Source organism: Toxotes jaculatrix, chromosome 21 (genome assembly GCF_017976425.1).
Source record: "Toxotes jaculatrix isolate fToxJac2 chromosome 21, fToxJac2.pri, whole genome shotgun sequence".
In the NCBI taxonomy this organism is placed as follows: domain Eukaryota; kingdom Metazoa; phylum Chordata; class Actinopteri; family Toxotidae; genus Toxotes; species Toxotes jaculatrix.
In genome coordinates this window covers 17,017,684-17,041,919 of record NC_054414.1, presented here as the reverse complement: position 1 = coordinate 17,041,919, position 24,236 = coordinate 17,017,684, and the positions used below count along the sequence as shown (strand labels likewise).

The following is a 24,236-nucleotide window of genomic DNA, read 5'->3' as shown; positions in this document are numbered from 1 at the left end:
GGAACCAGTGTGCCTCATTTTTGGGTCCATGGCTGGGATGACTCAGGCAGTCAGCAACACACCAACACACACACACACACACACACACACACACACACACACACACACACACACACACACACACACACACACACACACACACACACACACAGCCATTCACATGCTTACTACTTCACTGAGCTTAACTCCAGCGACACAGAAACCACTCTTTGAACCAAGGACAGCACAGGATCAGTGTTTATGTGCTGTTGAGTTTCGCACCGGTGAGACGTGGTGGGCTCAGACCTGCCACTTGGAGGGATTATTGTGCCTTACTTTTTGGACTGACCGGAGAGAGAGAGAGACAGAGGATATCACTGAGAAGAAGCATGCTTGCTAGTTATACCTTTTCCCAACTACTTGAATTTGACTTGGGATCTCAGGACCTCAGAGTATTTCAGGTATAGTGGTAGAGAAAAGGGATTCCCAGCTCAGATTCTACTTATTCCTTTTTTAAATCCTTTTTTTTCCCCTTAATTATTAGTTGTAAAGGATAAATTTGACTTGTTGCAACTTGGATTTTATTTTGTCCATCAGTTCTGTCAACCATAAAAACATTACTCACCAAGGTAATTGCTGAGATCTGGGAACACATTAGTCAAATGGGGCAAGAAACACGAGCAGGCAGAAGATCAGACAGCTTTTAAACAAACCTCCATGCTAGTCAGATTTATTTACGTGAGAAGATGATCGCAGATTGTGAAATCATTACCCAAACTGTCTGTTCTAAACGTCTGTCACAGTTTACGGAACAGCTTCCTGGTTTCCTGTGCTTTGAGATGTTATTACTGACATTTCAGGTGCACTCACTTTTGGGTTTACCTCCAAGTAAAGACTGGCTTGTTGAAAACCTGTCTGTTCATCTGACTGCTCATGTTTCTTGCCCTGTCGGACTCTGTCAATGACTGTCTCCTCTTGATGTAAACCACCCACCGCTGGATGGTTAAGAACATAAATCCTTCCTGGAGTTTATTGTTTAGAGTTTCATTCCTTTCACTTCCTTCATCTGTAACTGAACTGCGAGGTTCAGGTGTGACGGAGAATCGAGTCCATTGCTTACTCACAAGGGGGACGTCTGATCTCATTTAATATTCACTGGTTTTGAGCGTTGGCCCTGAAGACACAGCATGGTGTGAACATTCAGCAGCCAGCGTCAGACGGCACTCACTCCATGAATAAGACATTTGTCTGCTGAGCTAATTAATCCTGAGAGGGGTCGGATGGCATCTGCCTTCGTGCCGCGTGACAGACACTGAGAGGAGGGAATTTTAGGACAGAACCATGTAGGGCTGGCTTGCTTTATCCTGTAGGAGTTAGCAAGTATGAGAGCGGGAGCCTGACAACTGCCTCAGGCGCTGGCATGAACCGCTGCCACCTTCTTTTGTGTGTGTGTATTATGAACTTGCTTACTCTATGTGTTTCTCAGTGTACATGCGTGCTGACAATAGTATCTTTTTTTGTCCTCTTTTTCTGAAATTTTCCCGCTGGATCTCCCTCTGTCTCCCTCTCTCCATCGCACACACACACAAACGCACAACGACAGCTACCAGTTCAGCCCACCTGGAGGACCTGGCATACCTGGATGAGCAGAGACACACTCCATTACGCACCTCGCTGCGCATGCCCAGACAGAGCACCACCTGCGGGCCGGGTCGCTCCGGGCAGGACCTGAGAGGTGAGCAACAAGGCAGACTGAACACACACACACACACACACACACATGCACACACACAACCACAGCCCCTCCTTATCCCTCATGTCCACTGAAAGCTGTTGAGTCTGTGAGGTGCAGGCAGTGCTGCCTACACTGAGTGATGTTCTACAGTGTCTCTGTGCCATGTGAGCTGCACATGTGACAGACACATCTCTCTGTCACTGACATTAGCATAAATGCAATGTGTCTGCACAAGTTGGAAAAAATACAGATGCAGCTTCAAATAATGAATTCTGTCTCGAAGAGGAAACAAAAGCTGTCTGCAACAAGAGATACTGCGCAGCAGACGCTGCGTGTGAACAGAGGAGCTGCAGTGTAACCCTGTGTGTGGACATTTGCAGGTGAAAAAAAAACTGCAGACCACAAGTCAAAGCGTTCAGCCCATCGCTTACTTTCACTTTAGTTTTGAAAACACTGTTTTGTTTCGGGTTGGGCAGTGATTAGCCAATTCACTTCACATCAGACACAGTGCAGAGCTGAACAATAGGACACTGTTCTGCTTTTCATCCACATACAGCACAAAGCGGCTGAGCATCACAAGGCAAAGCATGACAAGCAAGTTATTTTTAATATTCAAACGAAAGTCAGTGATGGTGGATGTGCAGTTTACAAAAGGTTTCAGATGCAAATGTCTGCAGGTACTGTACAGCTATGCTCCGATATGAGACCAGTGATGCTGCTGAGCTGATGTTGGTGGACACTGGAGGTTGTCAGCTGCTGTGTCCTTGTGTGTTTTCTGTGTGCGAGACGGAAGAGTGAGAGAGACTGAGAGAACATACAAAGAGCTTTTTGTCACTTTGTGTCACCACCGAGCTAAAATTTGTCTCGGCGCTTAACATTCACCGTCAGTGTGCGCCTCACTGCACACTGTTCAAGTTTAGCACACAGCAAGCGCCTTCGTGATCAAGCAAATCTCCTCAACCTCCTCACCAAATGGCCAAATGGCCTTATGTCCCAACATTATGTGTCCCCTCACCCTTCTTCCTCTGTCACTTAGACAGTAATGAGCACTGTAATGGCAGCCCTCTGCCATCCAGGCGAACACAAATATGCGTCCCTGTGTATTTTAAACACCTGTTAAGACCCCACTTAGCTGAGAGTGCGCTTGACTGAGCTGCGATGTGATTCCCCTGCCCAAGGGCAGCTAGCTGCAGACAAATGCAGAGCGAGAGAGTGTTAGATAAACGTAGGGAGGGGGATAGAGATGGACACAAGGAATGAGGAAAAAAGACAAGAGGAGAGGGAAGACAAGAGCTAGTTCCTCTCAACGCTTCGCCGTTACTGCCAGAGCCACTTGTTTGAACCTTCGTCCTCTAAGGGCAGCCAAGTGTGTTTACAAACCAACCAACTGCGTCCTAGCATGCTTTCTGCCTCTTTGGATCAGCGTCAGAGGCTCCCCGAGTGCACTGCTCCTGTGGGTTCACCAGGAGAGACGGAAAATGAGACAAAGGCAGACAGGCTTTGGAGACCGGCGGGTTGACGAACAGGGTTTTTTCCTGCAAATAACATGATGACGAAAGTCCAAATGCTTTTAAGTGATAAGTAGGTGACAATCAGCCAAACAAATTAGTAAAAAACCTGACAGTTGGGTGAAAAAAAAGTACAATAAATGCCAATTATGTGATGTAGCTTGTGATTATTTTAGATCATCAGGCATTATATCACCTGCTCTTTTTAAATGACATTGTTAGTAGCCTCATGCCTCAGAAAGCACGAACATTTTGACTCATTGTGGGTCACAGGAGGGGGCTCGTTGGTTGTTTTCTGTGAGAGACTGCTGGATGCCGACTTACCGATGAACTAGAGGAGAAGAAGACTGCTGGTTATGTGTATGTGTTGGTCAGGTGGAAACCAGCTGACAGATGCAGCTCTCTCTCTCTTGGTTTTGTCGAATCTTCTTTTGATGCCGGCCACCGGGGGCCCGAGCTGTGCTGCTGTTTTGAGGAGAGTGAGTCAGACTGTAATGGACCTTCTTGTGCTCCTGCCTGCCTACCTCTAAGATTTACCACCCACCTTATCTATTCACCGCAAACTCTTTCTCACATAACTGTACACTGCACACACAGTTTCTCCTTCGTTTATCTTTACTTTCCCTCACTTTGTCGCTCTCTGTTCCTTCTCCCTCGCTCTGTCTTTCTACCTCTGCTCACACACACAACACCGACCTTGTGTTTGCTGATGGTTGTAGCTTTTAGCTGTTAGAAACATTTTCAACTCCGGGAAGGGGGAGTTATTACTCCCATATACAGTATATATACTCCCTGACAGGAGTGAAATATAAATATTTAGCAATAGAAATTCATTCGAGCACTGTAATTTACATTTAAAGGATGAAGGCTGCTGATATACAATATTTTCTTCTTTTCAACAAAACCCATAAAAATCCTAAACCAAAACAAATTGTACAAACTAAATACTGTCTCTGTATCCAAAGCCTCATATAGTTTAGAGTCTCGACCCTTTAGTTCATTTTGAGCAAATTCCACATACACTTGCAAGGATTTGCTGAATATCTTCAGTAGGAATCACTGGGCTTAGATCTCACTGCCACAGAAAAGTTAGGGAAAGGACTGAAGGACAGACTAACATGTAAATGTGGTCTTTTTTTTTCTTTGTTGACAGTAAGAAAATACAGAATAACTCCAGCCTTTTCATTTAAGGTGGAATATTGATAAACGCTGCAGGTCTACACTAATTAGAAAACATGTATGTATAGCACGTGCAGACCAAAGAAAGCCCTCATTGTTGTTCGTAGTGGAGGCAGTTAGATAACAGTGTAGATTTGATGACAGTGCATAAACATGTCTGCTGCTAAACAACGACAGGTTTCAGTTGAATATCTAATCTCTATCTACTACACCTTTCACTTTGTTTGATGCCAGTGCCTTAATCTGTTTTAAACAATCTGGACTTTCAAATGTAATTTGTAGCCCTGTTCCAGTAGTTCTGTTGCAGGCTTTGCTTCTTATATAACATATTGACATATTTTTCCTCTGTTGCTTGGCTGTAAGACATGAAGTAAGTCAGTAAATGCTAGCAAGAAAATAATGTGTTAAATTAAACTTTGCAGGCACAAGGAAGATTAGAGTATATTTTCTGAACAGATGAATTAGCCATAATTACGTTAAGGTTTATTGTTTCTCTAAACCTACTGTGCAAATTACATAAGATTTGTTTTTCTTATAACAGAAATTATGTAAGATCCTGCTCCCGTTGTACATGCTATGTGTAGCTCTACATCCAGTGTTAGAAGAAATGACTGGAATTTTAAGTGTGCGTCTGAAAAACCAGACAGAAGAAACAGAAAAAAAAAAAAAATTCTTGGACAAACTCACATGTCCACAAACTCCCACATCAGCCATAAGAAGTGTCTTTCGCCTGACCTAAGATAACCCATCGCCGCACTCCCCAGTCCCCTTACAGCAAACAGACTGATCATCTAAACTGCTTCTCCTCCTCCTCCCATCATTTCCTCCCTTCCTCCACCTCTGTGCCAACTCTACCCTCCTCTTCTCCTCCCTTTCTTCTCATCCCCGTCCTCCACTTCCCATCCTCTTCTCCTCTCCTCCTCTGCATCTCATCTTCCTCCTCTTCTTCCTCCTTCTCAAGGCTGCTCAGCCACCGTGAGTCATCCTCACCTGGTGAATAATTAAAACGTCTGAGACTCTCACTCCGTCTGGCCATGGAGGGTTGGTGGTAGAGAGGAGGGGGGTAGGTGTGTGTGTGTGTGTGTGTGTGTGTGTGTGTGTGGGGAGGGGGGGGGGGGGGTGATACCTTGCTCAACGTTGCCTGAGGGGGAGTGTTATGGGCAGGATTATGAGCAACTGCCATCCATCCATCCCTCACACACACACACACACACACCACACACACATTTGCTTTCACCATCCTGGAAACAACTCCCTCAGCCCCCGTTCACAACATGGCTGCCGTGTTTTCCTGAAATACCTGACACAGTGGAGCAATAGTGGCTGCACGACTTAACGCGCAAGAGGTGTAATCGTTTCTGCCATTTGGAGGATGGTGCCCGGTAGAGCCCGGGTGTGTTTAGTAATTCCATGAGAACGAAAGAAGCTTTACAGGCATGTTTGGCATTCAGTCACCCCCAAGATAATTGAATTAGAGCCACTTAAAACAGAGTAGCTTTGGGTATTTGGACTCTTACTTCTGCAGCCTGTGGTATAATAAATGGAAGCGTCGGCTAGTTTTTGCATTTCTCATCACCAGAGTTGCATCAGGTCCATTCTTTCTCTACATGACACCCAACTGGAAGAATATTGCATCAGTTTGTGAATTATAGACATAATAGAGTAGTCAGTCTCTCTCTGGCTGTGTGTGTGTGTGTGTTTGTTGAGTTAGCACTAAAATAATCTGACTGGGGAATATGGATGAAATGTCTTTTATTGCATTGGGCTGCAGCTGGCACAGAGCTCAGTGCAGTAAAATGCAGTGCAGGCTATGTACTCCGTATAAACCGAGAACAGCTCTTCACCCACTTTCAGGTATATCTGTAGTTTTTGCTGATTGTCAGAAGATAAGTCAGAATATTCTCAGCATGATCACCGCATTTCTTTTCATTCTGCGATTATAATTAGCATTCCTGGAGAAGAATCATGCTTGCAACAGCACTTCGGAGTGATGGGTGGTGAAGGAATACATTAAGAGCAAAATCAGCTCATTATGTTATGTAGCCATGCTCTAAATCAGCACACTGGAGTCATTTACAGAAGACATATAGCTCTAATGCAACACTCACTCCCTCCCTGCCCCCTGATATATTGTGCTATACTGTCCCTGTGCACAGTGAACAAATTTCTGCTGACACATAAAAATTCTGCACGCTCTGACCATCTTATCCTACCAGTCTAATGTATGATACATATTTCCTACAGCTCTGACTCATAGTGTGCTTATTGCTGCAGAGTTTGAAATGAACTGCTGCCCTGGCTATCATCTGACCACCAGCTATTTTTCACTGCACACTGCAAGAAACTGATCAAATTTAACCAAAGGAACCAAAGGAAAGACTGAGGTGAAAATCAGACTTTACAGTTTGTTTGAGGTTCTCTGTACTCCAAATTTGGGATTTGCCTCGTGCTGAGGTAGATTACTTTAGGTTGAGATGTGACTAAGTCTGCCTGTATTACACACACTGTGGAGTTGAGGTTGGAGTCTCCCATCCCAGGGTCAAATTACTACTAGTACTGGATTCAATTACTTTTATGGGGACTGATTGATCTTGCCCCGGTGCAATGGAACCAATTAGATTCTCCCAAAAGTGCAAAGCTTCCCCAACCTTCCCTGCAGACATGCTGAGGAATACGTTCAATGTAATTCAAAGGATTTCAATTAGCAATCGACCCCGGTTTGGTGGTTCCCCATATTTCTGACATCATGATGTGCTGGTGCTACTGCTGCTTCCTGTTTTGTTTTTCATTGCCCTGTGCTCTGACACTCTACACACTGCCGCCAGTTTCCATTCCTGTCCTCACGACCTTTTCTTTCTTCCCTCTCTCTCATTACTCTGTTTCTCCTTTCACTCTCTGTCTTTCTCTCTCTGTCTTTTGCTTGCTGTTTGTCTCAGCTTCCGCTAATAACACCCATGCCTGGCAATCCCAGTCACGTAAGTTACTTTAATTTTCATTTGTTGCCTCAGGTAGCACGTGCTCCTCACAGTCGCCCTGCTTGCTGGCTAGCATTTTACAATGGCGCACACACACACATACAATCACTTGCCAGCAAACAGTTTGTATTATTCACATGCAGTGCACACTCAAAATCAGGTACTGATATAACATTTAAAGCAGTGACACAGCAGTTAGAAGAGAACATGTTTTCATTCTCAAAGCTCAAATCAGTTTAAAAGACGAGACCCAGGAGATGACACCCAGAAGCAGCAGACTAAATTTTACAGTGAATTTATCACACAGCTTCAGAAGTTCATACCAGATTCATTTTACCCTCATTAGTCTTTAATGGTCCATATGTTCTGATGAAAAGATGCTCTACCTCTGGAGGACTTTAGTTTAATGACTCCCCCTAGTGAGTATAATCAACAGTCGGCAGTGGCTGTTAAAGTAGTCGCTCCCTTGACTTTTTTTCAAATTTTCTTTTGCTACAGCATGAGCGCCGAGAACACTGAGTTTTGATTGTTTTGTTGTGAAATATAGGCTAGTAATCAAAGCGGAGAAGAATTCAAAGAAGATAACATGAATAATAAAAGTATGACGAGTAAAAGTAGATGTAGATTAGCTTGAGACATTTTTAATCTTAAAATAAATGCGCTTTTTTGTTCTAGGTAAACGTGTAAAAGATCCAATCACTGGTGAAATTAGTAGAGCAGCAATGTGAAATTGAATGCAACTAATGTCCAACATTATACAGGAGAAAAAATTAAGTAGTTGTTTATGCATTGATATGTAGGGTTTTATGTGGTTGCATGCCTATTTTAGAAGTCATACACAGTATACTTGCACCTGTCACTCAGTATTATTAGCATATTAGTATGTGTATACACAGTGACTCACCCTATTTCATCTTCCAGGGGGATAAAGTAGGAGACTGTAATTGCAAAATCTTAATTTAAGTACCTAAATAACTGTAACACTACTAACCAGTTCTCTGTTTCCCTGACCCGGCAGTGCGATTTGCACCCTATCGGCCTCAAGACATCGCCCTCAAACCTCTGCTGTTTGAGGTGCCCAGCATCACCATGGACTCCGTCTTCACGGGCCGCGAGTGGCTCTTCCAGGAGATCGATGCTCACCTCAACAGCCCCAACGGCAGCACCAACCGAGGCGTGGTAGTAGTCGGCAACATCGGCTTCGGCAAGACCGCGATCATCTCTCGCCTGGTGGCGCTCAGCTGCCACGGCACCCGCATGAGACAGATCGCCTCAGACAGTCCACAGGCCTCACCCAAACGTAGGCATCCGCTCATTTTTATTTCCAGGCCTCTGCAGTGATTTTGCAAACCAATGAAGATTCTTCAAAAATTGCTTTCTTAGAAATGTCAATGTCACTTCAGCCTTTGTTCTGAGAATAGCCGTGTACAAAGATTGCATGAATGTGACACATGTTGGAGCTGTCCCTGAGTGTGTTGTGTTGTCTTGTGTCCAGATGGAGAGGGGCTCCCTCTCACCCAACCCCAGCCCACGCATGGCACCCTCGGAGGAGGCAGCTGTCCCGGGACTCCTGAGATGAGGCGACGTCAGGAAGAAGCCATGAGGAGGCTGGCATCTCAGGTAGCAGATACACCTGTGACCATGTACACACACACACACACACATTTACATTTCAGATTCTAATTTACAGACAGAACACCCTTAAGGCCTCCAAAAGAATGTAGGTGGAACATTTATCTCTAAATACTTTGTTATGGTCGATTGGTGTATTTTCGACTTCTTCTCCTCCCATTGCCTTCTTTTACAAAGGCAAATTATGTATTTTTCAGCCATTTACTCCAAAAAAAAGTGTGCTTGTAGCCATTTCATATGAAATTTCCAGCTCTCGTTTAATTGCTGTATTTTTAGAGAAGATAAGTGCACAATCCCAGCCCACTTAGGGACATTTCTGCCTCCCCTCACCTCCATTTCCCCTTTCACAGCTGCGTGAAATAAAAAAAAAAATTTATTCAATTGCCAGATATTGTGTCAAGGGTCTCATTTGCATACTACTGCATTGTCAGTTTTTTCTTTAGTATTTTTCTTCATCAAAGGAAATATTCTTTTATCAGTAAAATGGTCATCTTCTTATGGTGGTAAATTTCATTGTTTGTGGTTCAGCATGAAATTTCCAAGCCTCAGTCTGTCTCTAATTGAAAAACAGCAAGATAAATTTAAATGGCTCCTTTTAATGTTTTAATTTTTCAGTCATTGACAACATAGGTGGTACGATAGCCGGCGATACGCTCTTTAGAAAATGCATTTCCATAATAAGAACACGGACACGATACGATTTCAAGCTTTTGAGAGAAAGGCAGCGTTTCACACCACCTGCGAGCGGTCATGGCCTCACACAGTGCTTTCTCCTTAGGTGGGAGACTTCAAAATAGATGGAGATAAGCTTTAACTTTGTTTTTACATTTTTAATATATTCAAAATTTTGTGCAGCTCTTTTTTTTCTGTTAAATGTTGTTTTGCTTTTTTAAATATTACTGGGGTATTTAACTTCTTGTAACCTGCCTGCAATGTAAACTTACATATGATGTGTGAAATCGACTCTTTTTCGCGCTCTTTTTCTTGTCTGCTGTTGCACCTCGGCCCCTCTCCCCTGCTGCTTAGCCATCTGCATCCCCAGTCCCAGCCTGATGCATTATGCAGATGTGTTTAAAAAAGAAAAAACAACTTTGCCAGGGAGCCTTATGAAATATTTATACCTGTAGAAAGCCATTTCCCAGCCAAGCTATTAGATCTTGTTAACTCTGTGCATTAATAATTGAGCTCACTCCCTTTTTCACCCCTTTTGTTTTAGAGCCCTTTATTCCATTGTGACCAAAAATTAGCATTTCATTTTGATTAGTCTTTTTTTTTTTCCATTCCCTTTTTTCTGACTGCCCTCTGATCGCTGCCACCGCCTCAGAAAATTCAAACTCTTTGTGATCTCTCAGTACCCAGGAGCACTTGGTCACACCTGCTGCTATTGTTTAGTTGGCTAACCTCAGAAAATTCACTTGCCCTCTATTATTTTCTAATGTCACTACATTTCCATCCCAAGATAACTTTTTATTCATTCGTTTGTTCGTTCATTCATTCATTTAAGCATTCATTTGAACATGTTTCAAGTACATAACTGTGGAATATGACAGTTTAACACTTGACTCCTTCGTGCCACAGCCATCTCACACATGAGCATGCATGAGCTGACTCCGAATCAGTCTCACTCGGCTGCCGGAAGCCATGAATTATTAATGGCTAAAACCGTACAGCGAAACGAGAAGTATTATGTTTCATTATACTGCAATCATCCACCATGAAGTTGACTCATTCTCAAGTGAGTTGTAGTAGACGCTGGGAGAACTGGCTTTGCACCGGCAGAGCCCTGAAAGAAGTGCTACTTCCAAAATGGTGTCATCTCGCTCTCATGCTCCTTGACACTGATCTTCAATCAGTTTTGCAATACCCAAAGGCTGGTCAAGGTTAGGATTACCGGAAGGGAACGGGAATGTTCATATTTCTCCAACTGACCCGGCCGCAATCTTTTCCCAACTCTCTGTCACCCCCAGGTGGTGGCGTACCACTACTGCCAGGCAGATAACGCCTACACCTGCTTGGTGCCGGAGTTTGTGCACAATGTGGCGGCTCTGCTGTGCCGCTCGCCACACCTCGTCGCCTACAGGGAGCAGCTGCTGAGGGAGCCACACCTACAGAGCATCCTGAGTCTGCGCTCCTGCGTCCAGGACCCCCTGGCCTCCTTCAGGAGGGGGGTCCTAGAGCCCCTGGATGCACTTTACAAAGGTGATACACTCGCAGCTGAAAATAGAAACTCCCACAGGGTTCAGCAGTGGTGGAATATAACTAAGGACATTTGCTCAAGCACAGAAAGTATGACAAAAACATGGATGTATAAAATCATCTGTATAAAGTAAGTGACCCACTATATAAAAACTATAGATATAGTTAAAAAACTTCAGTAATATCGAACTCAGAATGATTAAAAGGCCTCTCAAAGTTATTCAGCCTCCTGTTCTGTTAACCTTGATTTATTTGCTCTGTTGGCTTGCATCTCTGCACATTCTTCACAATGATCTGGAATTTGTAATCATTTAAAGCTATTTACTCCACCATTCAAACACAGTGCTTCTGGCAATTTATAACTGATGCCTGTTCAGATCTCAGTATCCAATTTATACTTTGACTCAAGTACTTGGTGCATGATATTAGATGCCTCGTGTGCGCAATGTTCCCAATACAATCAAGATTAAAGTTTGTAATCTCAATGCTGGAACTAAATTTTTCGTAAGCCTCCTAACTTATTAAACCAAACCTGAGCTTCGCAGGTGATTGTTGCAAGCTTTCATTTGGAGGAGAGATGAAAACAAAAGCTGTGATGATTCATTTCTGAATATTAAATGAAAATGAGTTTGAGGCTCAGCCAGATTTTAAAGCTTTGTAGCAGGTTTGATAAAAGAAATATCTACACAAAGTGCAACTTAATTCAAACTTGTTTCTAAGCTTATAACTGAGTAACTGTCACGTGCGGAGGAAAGCCATAGGATGTGGTTGAAAGTAAAATGGACCTTGTGTTAAGAGTATTTTTTGTTAATCTGCTGTTTATAAGGTCGAGTGGACCCTGAAGCTCCAAATGCAGTTAATTTTTTTTATTCCAGTCCATCATTTATGTATAGATTTACTTAACATTTGACTGTTTTCATGCTGTCTGTCTTCAGAGAGGAAGATCAACTCTGAGGAGGACCTCATCATCCTCATTGACGGTTTGAATGAGGCCGAGTTCCACAAGCCTGACTACGGCGACACCATTGTGTCCTTCCTCACCAAAACCATCAATAAGTTCCCTCCCTGGCTCAAACTGGTGGTCACAGTCAGAACCACGTTACAGGTAGAGCACAGATAGGATTTTCTGTTTGAGTGTACCATACAGATTACAGTGATGACAGTAAACCCCACTGTTTGTATCTGCTCCCCTGCAATTTTACTCTTAAATTCTGCATGGAAGGACTCTTTTTATTCTTTATTGTGTTCTTGTTACCGCTGCCTGCTAAGAGGGTCTTACATCAGCATTATCAGTGGGTTATTTTTGCATCAGCTGGACACCATTAACCGACAATATTGAATTTGTCTTGTATACAACTCGACCCTCTTTGTCTGTGACCTTTTCATTTTCCCTCTATGCACATTATGCAGAGGAGATGAATAGAAGTATTTTTAAAATCTGAATTTGTTGGTTCTATCTGTGCTATCTTCATCTCCTCTCACTTTATCTATCATGAGGAAGAAATAGGCACAGACTAGTTATTCATTGCATGTCATACTATTTTTGACGTGTATATAGATAATTTTGCCTGTTAGTAAGTTTGTAGGCTGTTGATGTCAACACCAATATCATCAAAATCATGTTCCTGACTGAAATGATTCTGTCTCTTCAGGAGATCACCAACGCGCTGCCGTTCCACCGCATCTCTCTGGACAGCCTGGAGGAAAACGATGCCATAGACCAGGACCTGCAGGGATACATCCTGCACCGCATCCACAGCAGCCCAGAGATCCAGAACAACATCTCGCTCAACGGCAAGATGGACAACACCACCTTCGGCAAGCTCAGCACCCACCTCAAGGCCCTGAGTCAGGGCTCCTATCTGTACCTCAAACTCACCTTTGACCTCATCGAGAAGGGCTACCTTGTCCTCAAAAGCTCCAGCTATAAGGTGTGTCCTTTTGTTTGAGTCATGGCTCAATCGAATCTTAACACAAAGACATAATACACATAGTTTTAGATTTAGTGTGATTTATCCTTTCTGAGGCTAAATCATTATCTTCAGTTTCCATCAATGTCTGTAAATCTGCTTCGAAATCATAGAAAAAAAGATGCTCATTTTAAGTCCAGAACCTGCCTTTCTTCCTGAAGCTTTCCTCGGGATCAAAGTAACCCAGTGATAATTGTCTGTACATCCATAGGTGCTGGATCAAACAGGATCTGCTAATGGCTAATCCTGCATGCTTTAATGGTGCCAATTTGCCAAAATGTAAAGATATATAGGCTGAAAAACCAGTGCTCAAGGTGTAGCCCACAGCATAACTTACTGAATGCACAGCAATGGGGAAGAGATGAGGGGGATATTTTGACCCCGGGGTCGGGGGCATTTTTTTTTTTTTACCTGCGCTCTGACATGTTTTGTGTAAAAGTAGTTTCATAAAATCTTCTGTTTGACTGTCAGAATTGAACACCTTTTTGATAAATAATGTCGCTGAATTGTTTTAGTGTATATTTCATAACAAAATATTTCATCTCACACACCCAGATTCATTTAATTTCATGTATTCAGGAGTGCTTCCAGGCTCCATAAAAAAAAAAAGACAACTAATAAATTCACACACTCCTCTCTGAGGAAGACCATGTGGAATAGCTGAAGATGTGCTTCACAAACACAATACATTATTCATATTCTGAAGAGCTGATCCAAAGGAAATCAGCATTAAAAGTCAGATGCTCTCCGTCCTTCCTCAGGTGGTTCCAGTCAACCTCGCAGAGGTGTACCTGCTGCAGTGTAACATGCGCTTCCCCACGCAGTCATCGTTCGAGCGGGCGCTTCCTCTGCTCAACGTAGCGGTGGCTTCGCTTCATCCTCTGACCGATGAGCAGATATATCAGGCCATCAACGCTGGTTCACTGCAGGTAATAATACTAAAGTATGGAAGAACTCATAGCTTGAGACCCTTTAACTCTTTAACATGCCCTCGTTTTGTGGGGTTCGGCCTGAATAACAGTATTTTTGATCTTTAGACACTTGCAATAAATTTGGACAGGTGCTTTAAAGAATTTATGACACTGTTGGACTGTTGTAAAGGTTGGCAGATAGTTGTTTTTTTTTTTTGAAAGATTTCTGTAGTATACGCTGTTGTGTAGTGCACTTTGGTTATTTTTCCAACAGAGCATTCTTTTTAAAAAAAGACCAGAATGAGCAAAAATGCCTTAATCTATATGTGCATACTGTATGCTACATGTTGATATTTGTGTAATTTCATAGAACTTTTCAATAGCAGTCTTTTAAAGTTCTACAGTGCTGCAGCAGTGGATGATAAAAGGTTAATATCTCAAGCTCTTCAAAGGAATTCATGTATTATAAAACAGCCTTGGTGATCCAGTCTGTATCAAAGCCAATTTTCCAAAGTGCATAGCAAATTTTTAATATGTTTGAAATATGGGTTTAAAGGGGTTTTAGTTACCTTGTGAAGTCACCTCTTGCTATCCTGTGATTTTTCTCCACCCCCGAACAAAAGTAAATGAGTCAGTAATTCAATCAAAACTCAGACAGGTTTATTTAACATAACCAGGTCCTGAAAGCCTGTCTTTTTAATCTGCGTATTTCCATGAATGATGAGGTCCTACATGAACACACTATATTCTCACACATTTTAGAACAGTTGCAGTAATTTAGCATCACAAATATCTGTATTTTATTTTAATTTTTTTGTTTTGTTTGTGTTTTTATGTTTTCCCTGGTTTGAAGTTGAAGCTGAGATGACAAAAAGGTGAAACAGGTGGTTTTGTAATTGCCAGTCAAATCTGATGAAACAACACCCACACAGTCCAGATCAAGCTATTCAGCTTCGTTGTGAGTGTTAGACTCTGTAGAGATAATACCTTAATGTTTGCATATTTAAATACTTAAGATTTAAAGCCAGGCTTTCATGGGGTTTAACGGTCTGAGAGAGAATCTTGTTTTTTTTATTTGCATGAAAAATAGATAACTGCATATATTATATCAAATTTATTTACTGAACTCAAGATGAAACAAGGATGTTTTAACACTGACGTGGATTGCTTTGTCATTGAGAATGATAATGCCACCGTATACCTCACACTACATAACTCAGATTCCAAAAACAAAATGTAATGACTTGTTCCAATGCCAGGAAACCTGGCTAATATCAGCCAGTTCCAGCCATCATATTTTCTCATTACTGTTGACATAAACACTGTCAGGGCTTTAGGAAACAGTGCTCAGTGTCCAAAATAACATCGAGACAATGTCTGTGTCTGTGTACAGGGCACTCTGGACTGGGAGGATTTCCAGCAACGTGTTGACAACCTGTCAGTCTTCCTGGTGAAGAGGAGGGACGGTACCAGGATGTTTGTTCACCCATCCTTTAGGGAGTGGTTGATCTGGAGAGAAGAGGGTGAAAAGACAAAGTTCCTGTGTGATCCAAGGTGAGGACATGCAGTCAAATTGGACTGAATGAGATTGGAGATGCTTTCTCTGTGATCCTGGAAGTGATCGTATGTGTAGAAAGGAGGTGCCCAGACACTGGTAATGGAAGGTCAAACGAAAACAGCAGAGTTTTAATAAAATAGGAACACTGGGGTGGGACATGGAAGAGGGACCTTAAAAAGTTAACTTAGAACTTAGAAAAACTTAGGAAGCATAAGTAAAGTTTTATCTTAAGCATTTATTATGAAATATATTTATGTTATGAAATAAAGAGTTAAATTACAGGGTACCTGCCTACCTGCCCAATCGCAGTCAAAGTAACCAAAAACGTGACAGTTGATGATTCAACAGGCGGCTGGTTGTTTACGCTGTGTGACATGCAGAGATGTACTTTCAAAGCCACAGCCGTGACTGTGTAGTTAATCAGTGTGTATAAATAAAAGTCTCTCTCTGTTGGTCGCAGGTACATTATGTTTATCTAGCAGATGTAGTGTGATATTTTCAGCCGGGACATTTTATTTCATGTACTATAATTTAAAACGAATGCACCAACTGTGCAGACGATAACGCAGCTTAATGACCTGATGACTCAGTCTGAAGTATTGAGAGATTCTGTGTTTGTTGTCTCTGCAGGAGCGGGCACACCCTACTGGCCTTCTGGTTTTCTCGGCAGGAGAACAAGCTGAACAGACAGCAGACTATTGAGCTGGGCCATCACATCCTCAAAGCACATATCTTCAAGGTATACTATTACATATCTCCACCTACATCTATACACACACACACACACACACCCTCACAGCTGTGGTCTGGGTCCAAAGTAATGAATATTTACACTTTACGTCTCTGTTCAAGGGTCTCAGCAAGAAAGTCGGGGTTTCCTCATCCATCTTGCAAGGCCTGTGGGTATCCTACAGCACAGAGGGCCTTTCAGCTGCACTTTCCTCACTCCGAAACCTCTATACTCCCAACATCAAGGTACATTCACTAACATGGCAGAGAGGAGTCATACCTTAAAGAATATTGCAACTTGTTCTAGGTACCAAATCAAGAGTGCCCCTCGGAATATTCTTTGCAGAAGTCTTCCTCTGTCTGGGCTAAGATAGTTTCAAGATTTGAAGCCTTACTAGGCTGTGTTAACTTTTTATTTCCTCATTATTTATCTATTTATTTTGGGGCTGTTTCCAGGTGAGCCGGCTACTGATGCTGGGTGGTGCCAATGTGAACTATCGTACGGAGGTGCTGAACAATGCCCCTGTCCTGTGTGTCCACTCCCACTTGGGCTACATGGACATGGTGGCTCTGCTGCTCGAGTTTGGCGCCTCCGTCGACGCCCCGTCTGAAAGTGGCCTCACACCGCTGGGCTATGCCGCCGCCGGGGGACACATGGCCATTGTGACTGCACTTTGTCGCAGGAGAGCGAAGGTATGGAATTGCACAGATAATTCCAATGTCCTACTTCATGTGCTTACTTGTGTCCCTGATCAAATCCTCATCCCATTAACAGGTGGACCACTTGGATAAGAATGGGCAGTGCGCTCTGGTTCATGCAGCCCTGAGGGGCCACATGGAGGTGGTGAAGTTCCTCATCCAGTGTGACTGGGGCATGGGGCAACAACAGCAACAACAGTCACCACAGACACAACAACAGGCAGCCTTCACCAAGAGCCACGCAGTCCAGCAGGCCCTCATTGCTGCGGCCAGTATGGGATACACAGAGGTACAGCTGGGCGGGAGGAGGCTGATGGGGGTTAAAGTGGAGTGATAGTTTTGGCTGATGCTAACTTAGTATCGCAGCATTATGTGGCTTTGTGCAGGAGGAGTGTATCCTTGAGCTCTAACAGATGTGTTGAATGCATGAATTATTTTAAACCCAGCAATGTTTATATCCATGTTTACTTGCTAGCAGTCGTCTTCTTCTTCTTCTTCCCTGTGTTTGCTGGCACTTTGCAGCATATCTTGCCATGTTGCCTGCCACCTGTAGATCGTGGGAATAATGTGAAACCATTGGCAAGTATTGTGCCACCTGCGTGCGTGTGTGTTCGTGTTCATCCTCGTATGCGTGCAAAGGATAAACAAAAGGGCGACCCACGCAACGAAATACAGCTCCATAGCGCTACTAGAGATAAAACAACAACAAAAAAAACTCCATAGGGAAACTTTAACTTGGTCACAGGAGGAAAATCGGGATCCAAGAAGTTGTTCACAAATGTTAACATTTGTTGATAATTAGTGTTTGAGCTAAAGGCAAACTGACAACTGTATCACTGGGTGCAGACTTGTCTGTTTTCAAAGCACACCAGTAGATGTTCAGAGTGCCAGGAGAAACATAACCACACAGTGAAATAGTTAGTCAAATGAGCTGAGAGCTGATAGCACTTTGGAAATGTAACAGATCTCTTTGTGAACCAGTAAGTAAGAGTGAAGAAGGGAGGGGAAACAAAGAGAGTATGATGGAAGAGAAAAGAAGTTAAATAAAAAGAGAAATATAAAAAATGTCTGTGTAATGAGAGAGGAAACCTGTGTGATTTGTAAAATGTGGTAACTCCTTTTTATTGCTGTGTGATAATTATTATTTTCAGTTACTGATTGACCATGGTCTTTTGGTCAATGGAGTTTCTAATGATGATCATCAGTCTTCTAAAATTCAGCCTTTTTGATCAGATTACAACAGATTCAACAGGAAATCAGATTTCTTTTACTAACAAGTGGTTTTATTTCTATCATTTATTTGTATTTAACCTTTTTTTGTCTTTGTTGCAGTAAAAGTAAACGTGGACATTAATCTGTGTCATAATCTTGTTCCCCATCAGATCGTGTCCTACCTGCTGGACCTGCCAGAGAAAGATGAAGAGGAGGTGGAGAGGGCTCAAATCAATAACTTTGACACCCTGTGGGGGGAGACAGGTGGGAATACCTGCTAAAGCCAGACATTACACTGACAAAACCCTGAATTCAGTACCAACAGATGAGTGTGAATGCCTTATGATGCATGTGGTTTTTAAGTCTTTGGACAAATGTAATATACTCCAGCTCGTCCTGAGACGTACAATTCAGACAATATTTTTTAAGGATCTGTGGAGTGTTCTGTGAGAGGGTTTCTCTGTGTGGCACTGCGAGGCGGAGCGCTGCAGTGCGGATATGAGAGACTGTTCTTGTGTGTGTCTGCTGCTGCTGCGTCAGATGCTGATGGCAGTGCAGTGGTGTCATTGGAGCAGAGACAGGGCTGGGCTCACACAGAGGAGGGGGAGGGGGAAGGATGAGTGTGCTCCAGGGTGCTTAGAAATGACTAGTCTGATTGCACAGTGGCAGGGTGTTGAGAAATGTAATGTATCATTGTAACCTAAAGCTATGAGACCTTATTGTGAGCATTATTCCCCCGCTGGATGTGTTGGAAAGGCTGCTTCTCACTGTCAGCTGGAGAGAGGGCTCGTATTCACTCAGCCATACTTTCATTGTTTGTTAGGGATCAGCACGACAACAGTTATTCTTGAAGATGATTTCTAATCCCAGTGTTACTGGATGGGTCAGCTGAAAATACATTATTCTTTGCAACAGCTATATCGGCACATAGACATGTACTCACTGAACTGTGCATGTTAAAGCGTTCTTCCAGCAGGCTGACAAGGGTCTACCTTCCAGGGCCGCTGCCACTCTGATAAGACATGCATTCACTCTGCTTTAATTATTCCAATTATAATCATTACATTTGAGAAGATGTCTTTTCAAAGCCCTTGCTCCTAAAAAGTCTGTTCTCTTCATCTTTTCCTCCTTCTCTTCAGAGAAAAAAAATCTTACTGTACAGAACCTTCTCAGCATCAGACAGCAGACAGACACAGTTAGAGACTATGGTGTGGAATGGAGCATTTAGCAGCTAAAGACCCTGCTGTTTCACTCAGGAGTTGGTGGAGACCAAAAACAAAGCTAAAGGGGAGTTAATATTGGACTGTGATTCATCAGGCGGACACAAACAGGACTTTTAATTAATGAGGGTTTTAGAATTACTCAGTGTAAACATTAGATTTCAAGGCTTAGGAGCAGGAGATAACTGGGTAGGGGAACGGTTAAGGTGGTGATCTTAGAACAAAAATAATTTCTGTTTAAAATGAATGAAGGCACTTAGAAATAGTAAGAATCTGATTTCTACCCACTGCATTTACCCTACTTACCCTCCTCTCTTCCCTGATTGTGTGTGCGTTCAGCTCTGACCGCAGCCTCTGGTCGGGGGAAGCTGGAGGTTTGTCGTCTGTTACTGGAACAGGGTGCCGCCGTGGCCCAGCCCAACAGACGTGGCATCATCCCGCTGTTCAGCGGCGTCCGTCAGGGACACTGGCAGGTTAGTTGTCTGCCTGATCTGTTCCCCTCACGTAGGATAACATGCTTTGAAAAAGTTCCCCAAGACTAAACTAAGGCAGTAAAAACATGGCAATTATGCCCTAAAAACCAATAATTTTGTTTTATTTTCTTTTGACTGGATAAAAAAATCTTCATAACACAAACTCTAAGTAAGTAAACTGTGCAGTTGCTGACATATAATGACATGGGTTCTGTATTTTGATGTGTTTAGATCGTGGACCTCCTCCTCACGCACGGAGCAGATGTCAACCTGGCTGACAAGCAGGGTCGTACCCCTCTAATGATGGCCGCCTCGGAGGGACACCTGGGAACTGTGGAGTTTTTACTAGCTCAAGGTCAGTTGACATATCCAAGATAAGAAAAATTAAAAAAAACTTTGCCTAATGGACATTTTCATGCAAAACTAAAACCACAACTAGAACATTGTAAACATAAGCATGAATATGTGTATAAATAGGAGGATTTTCCAAAGTGCTTGTATGTGCTTGAGTCTGATGGTAATGTAAAAAATACAGTACATAAAGCAAAACGACAGCGGATGCTCAGTGTGAAGTATACAGAGATTTGATGAGACTGTAGTTTGTCTTCTGAGACATGTCTTCTTAACTCCAATGATGATGCTACTGCTCTCAATGTTTTTTGACATCAATTTCTGTTTTAGTATTTCATTTTGAACTTGTCTAAACCCCATAGTCTCTCATACAAAAAACACACAGGGACTGCACTAATAAACATGAGGGTAATTACAGTTTTCAGTTTATGTTTACTGTAATTACAGGCAAATTAAATCAGCAGCAGATTTTAAAAATCCATTAAAATGAATTAAGAAGTTAGTTATAAAATGGCAGAAATGACAAACCAGGCAGCCACAGATGCAGCATACTCAGTGGTGTAGTAGTGATTTTAGAATGAAAGACGGTTTGCTGTGACTCACTGCAGCCATTTCTTTCTCCACAGGAGCCTCCCTGTCTCTGATGGATAAGGAGGGTCTGACCGCTCTGAGCTGGGCCTGTCTGAAAGGCCATTTACCTGTCGTCCGCTGTCTGGTAGAAAGTGGAGCCACCACCGACCACACGGACAAGAACGGACGCACGCCGCTCGACCTGGCGGCTTTTTATGGCGACTCTGAAGTGGTAAATGGCCAGTGGGGTGGAAGAAGTAGAACCATAAAAGAACAGGGTTGCGCATTAAACTTCCACACCTTTTTGGTACCAACTGAATCATGTCCGCAGCAATAAGAGTCAGAAACTGTTAAGTACCCAAAGTTCGCTTTGTGAACTTTGCCTTTTATAGAAGAATATGTTCATAGTCCTTAAAGTGAGATACCCCCAAAAATGAAATGTAGATGACGCATAAAAAAATCTCAGCTATAACTTTTTATATATAAAACTATATATAGACAAATTTCTCATCTAGGGTTTCGTGTCATGAGGTCAGCAGATGACTGCTGATCATTTCCTTCTGTTCATTTGTTATTTGTTCATCTGCTCATCCGTCTGTCACTCTCTGTATCTCAGGTGTCACTGATTTTGGAGAATCCCTTCTGCTTTCGCTGTTTCCAAAATCACATAGATTTGCTTAACACCAACGCTTGAATATCAGACCAGGATGAAATATTAGGTTCTACTGACAGTAAATCTGACCACATTTATTTGCCTTCTCAGGTCCAGTTCTTGGTTGACCACGGGGCCATGATAGAGCACGTAGACTACAGCGGGATGCGTCCTCTTGACAGGGCGGTGGGGTGCAGAAACACGTCGGTGGTGGTCGCCCTACTCAAGAAAGGAGCCAAGATAGGTAAGAGCAGGCTGACATGCTAAAGTGCCAAGCATTTAGCACACAAAGGACCTCTTCTAAGTGCAGCATCGTTGTCCTGTATCACCATAATAAAAGGTCATTTGCCTGCTGTGAAATGAGAAACAATTTGAGATTGTATTTTGGTTGAAAAGGTCATGCACTGAAGTTCAAGCATGAGCTGCATGAGAGATTACGAAGGGAGAATCCAAAGATGAAAACACACTCTCTTTTTAGTAGTGCTGGTCATTATAGAGCACTGTAGCATTTTACTGCAATAAGCCATGGATTCAGGTCTGTGTCTCCATGTAGCTTAAACCACTTCCTGCTACTGTATGTCATCCGCCCCCCCACTGCCTCACCGTGCTGCTTCTCCTCAGCTATTTATGGCTCTGATGTGTGTTTCTTTTTATTGTACTACTGTTGCCGCTGTTTTGTTTTTCCTTCTCTCTCTGTCATGTTCTCTTAGTGCCTCTGTTTGTCTCTATGGCTCATGATATCTCCCCGTTTCTCTCTCAATCACATCCTCTCTGTCTCTCTCCCTCTGCGGTTGCTCAGAGACAGGTTGTTATTAGCGCTGTTTCTTTTTGGTATCTATGTTTCCTTTTTTTTTGCCTAGGCACTTATCTCTGCTTCTCACTGCTGCTTTTTTTGTGTTCCTTTTCTCACTTTTCCTCCTCCTCCAACACCACCGCCATCACCTCTCTTTCTCTTTCACCCTCCCGCTGTTTCTCTCTCTCTTTCTTTTCTCTTGCTCCTACGCACTCCCACACCCCTGTTTTCTCTGGCAATTCTGGCCCCCCTCCTTCCTCTGCCCTTAAACTTACACTCCTTTCCCTTGCTCATGACCCCCCTCACCCCACCCTACACCACCCCTCTTACCCCTATCCCCCGCCTCTCTCTCCGGTCCCAGGATGTCAGACGCTGCCCAGTCGGCCCCGAGGTAAAGCCAAGGCTGTCGACTTCTCACCCCACCAGGCATTTTGACAGCTCTATCTCCTCTCTCTGTGTTGTCTGTGTCGTCCTAAGTGTCGGCAGGCGAGCTTAGCTACCAAAACCTTCTCAAACTGACAAATAATAACATGCAAAGGTATTAGCACTGACAGTGATGCAGTCGGGATTGCCTAGAGGTAGATGCTAACGTTCAAGTGGTTAATGACAGCATGCCCGGCCTCCAGCCTGTGACGTCGTATCGAGGTGTTGACCTACCATCCCACAGATGCATGATGGAAAGCCCTCAGTAACACTTGCGTGGTAGTGACTTAGCGGATATGCATGCATTTGTAATTCCTTTGTACCACCGCCACCACAGACTGAGGTGATAAACAACTGTGCTGTGCATCGTTCATCTTCCAGACGATTCCTCAGTGTCAGCTAGGCCAGTCAGCAGCATTCCTACCCTCACCACCACCACCACCACCAACTCAGAGGACAGCTAACGCCTGCAGAGCTCTGTTATATCCCTCCTGCTTGCCTCTTTTTTGTTTATTGTACCTGCCCTGTGTCTCCTTGTGCAAGATCCCCTCCTTTTCATCTTTGTGGTGTGTGTACATGTGTCAAGGATTGCTGTTGCGCAGATACGGAACATACACATCAATTTCAGTCGAGGGATTGTGTTTGATTTTTCAGTCATAAAACAGTCTGCAGGGATCAGGTGTCTTTTTCTTCCTTTATTGGGAGATTAGTGTTTCCCTGCTTTTCTGCTGTTCTTGATCACATCCTTGATTTAGTCACTAGTACAAAGAATTACTGTACATCTGCACTTCTTGACAAGACAGAAAATGTGTCTCAAAAGAAAGACATGACAGTGTGATGTTTTTTTTTGCACTGTACATCTACACTGGGTTTGCCTGGGCCAAAACATAATTGCAGATAACTGCTGAAGTTCATTCTAATCAGCCGTTGCAGGAAAATTCAAAATGTGCTCATTCTGCACTCCAATTAGGCAAACTGCCAGCCCTCTGCGACTCCCAGCAAGATTTAAAAAAAGGCTTATAATTACTGGCAAATAGTATTTGACCCAGGTCTGATGTCCCAAAGCGAGGTCGCAGTGTTCTCGGGGTTTCAGAGCGGGGTTTGTAATCTTTTCTCTGCAGTGGACTGCCTGTCTTTCCTCACCCATTCCCCATTTTTTGCTGTTGTCCTCATCCCTGTTATTATTGTTGTGTGTAGTGTGACTTCCAGTCGCTCCTTCCTTCCTCCTCTTCTGCTTATTACTGTGTGTCTTTCTCACTATGTTTTTTTTCATCTGCTCCTTCCTGTGTTACCCAGGTCCAGCCACATGGGCCATGGCCACCTCCAAACCCGACATCATGATCATCTTACTCAGCAAACTCATCGAGGAGGGGGACAGCTTCTACAAGGTCAGAGAACAGGCTGTGTGCTCTGCGGCTCAAACCTCACAGTGTGAATTATAGATAATCTGTGATCTGTGATGACCAGGTTT

The 24,236-nt window shown here is 43.2% G+C and overlaps 1 protein-coding gene across 2 annotated transcripts in view; it reads left to right on the top strand.

Annotated features, from left to right (window-relative positions):
* The window catches only part of tanc2b (tetratricopeptide repeat, ankyrin repeat and coiled-coil containing 2b), a 121,784-nt gene that overhangs the window by 92,077 nt on the left and 5,471 nt on the right, over positions 1–24,236 (top strand). For both annotated transcript variants that reach the window (XM_041066507.1, XM_041066506.1), the window contains 18 exons: positions 1,583–1,714; positions 8,395–8,676; positions 8,872–8,996; positions 10,976–11,207; positions 12,140–12,309; positions 12,857–13,135; positions 13,936–14,103; positions 15,479–15,639; positions 16,274–16,382; positions 16,496–16,618; positions 16,829–17,065; positions 17,148–17,360; positions 18,454–18,547; positions 19,843–19,976; positions 20,208–20,331; positions 20,954–21,129; positions 21,661–21,793; positions 24,062–24,153. In XM_041066507.1, coding sequence (XP_040922441.1) covers positions 1,583–1,714; positions 8,395–8,676; positions 8,872–8,996; positions 10,976–11,207; positions 12,140–12,309; positions 12,857–13,135; positions 13,936–14,103; positions 15,479–15,639; positions 16,274–16,382; positions 16,496–16,618; positions 16,829–17,065; positions 17,148–17,360; positions 18,454–18,547; positions 19,843–19,976; positions 20,208–20,331; positions 20,954–21,129; positions 21,661–21,793; positions 24,062–24,153 — 2,984 coding nt within the window. The remainder of the gene's footprint in view (positions 1–1,582; positions 1,715–8,394; positions 8,677–8,871; positions 8,997–10,975; positions 11,208–12,139; positions 12,310–12,856; positions 13,136–13,935; positions 14,104–15,478; positions 15,640–16,273; positions 16,383–16,495; positions 16,619–16,828; positions 17,066–17,147; positions 17,361–18,453; positions 18,548–19,842; positions 19,977–20,207; positions 20,332–20,953; positions 21,130–21,660; positions 21,794–24,061; positions 24,154–24,236) is intronic.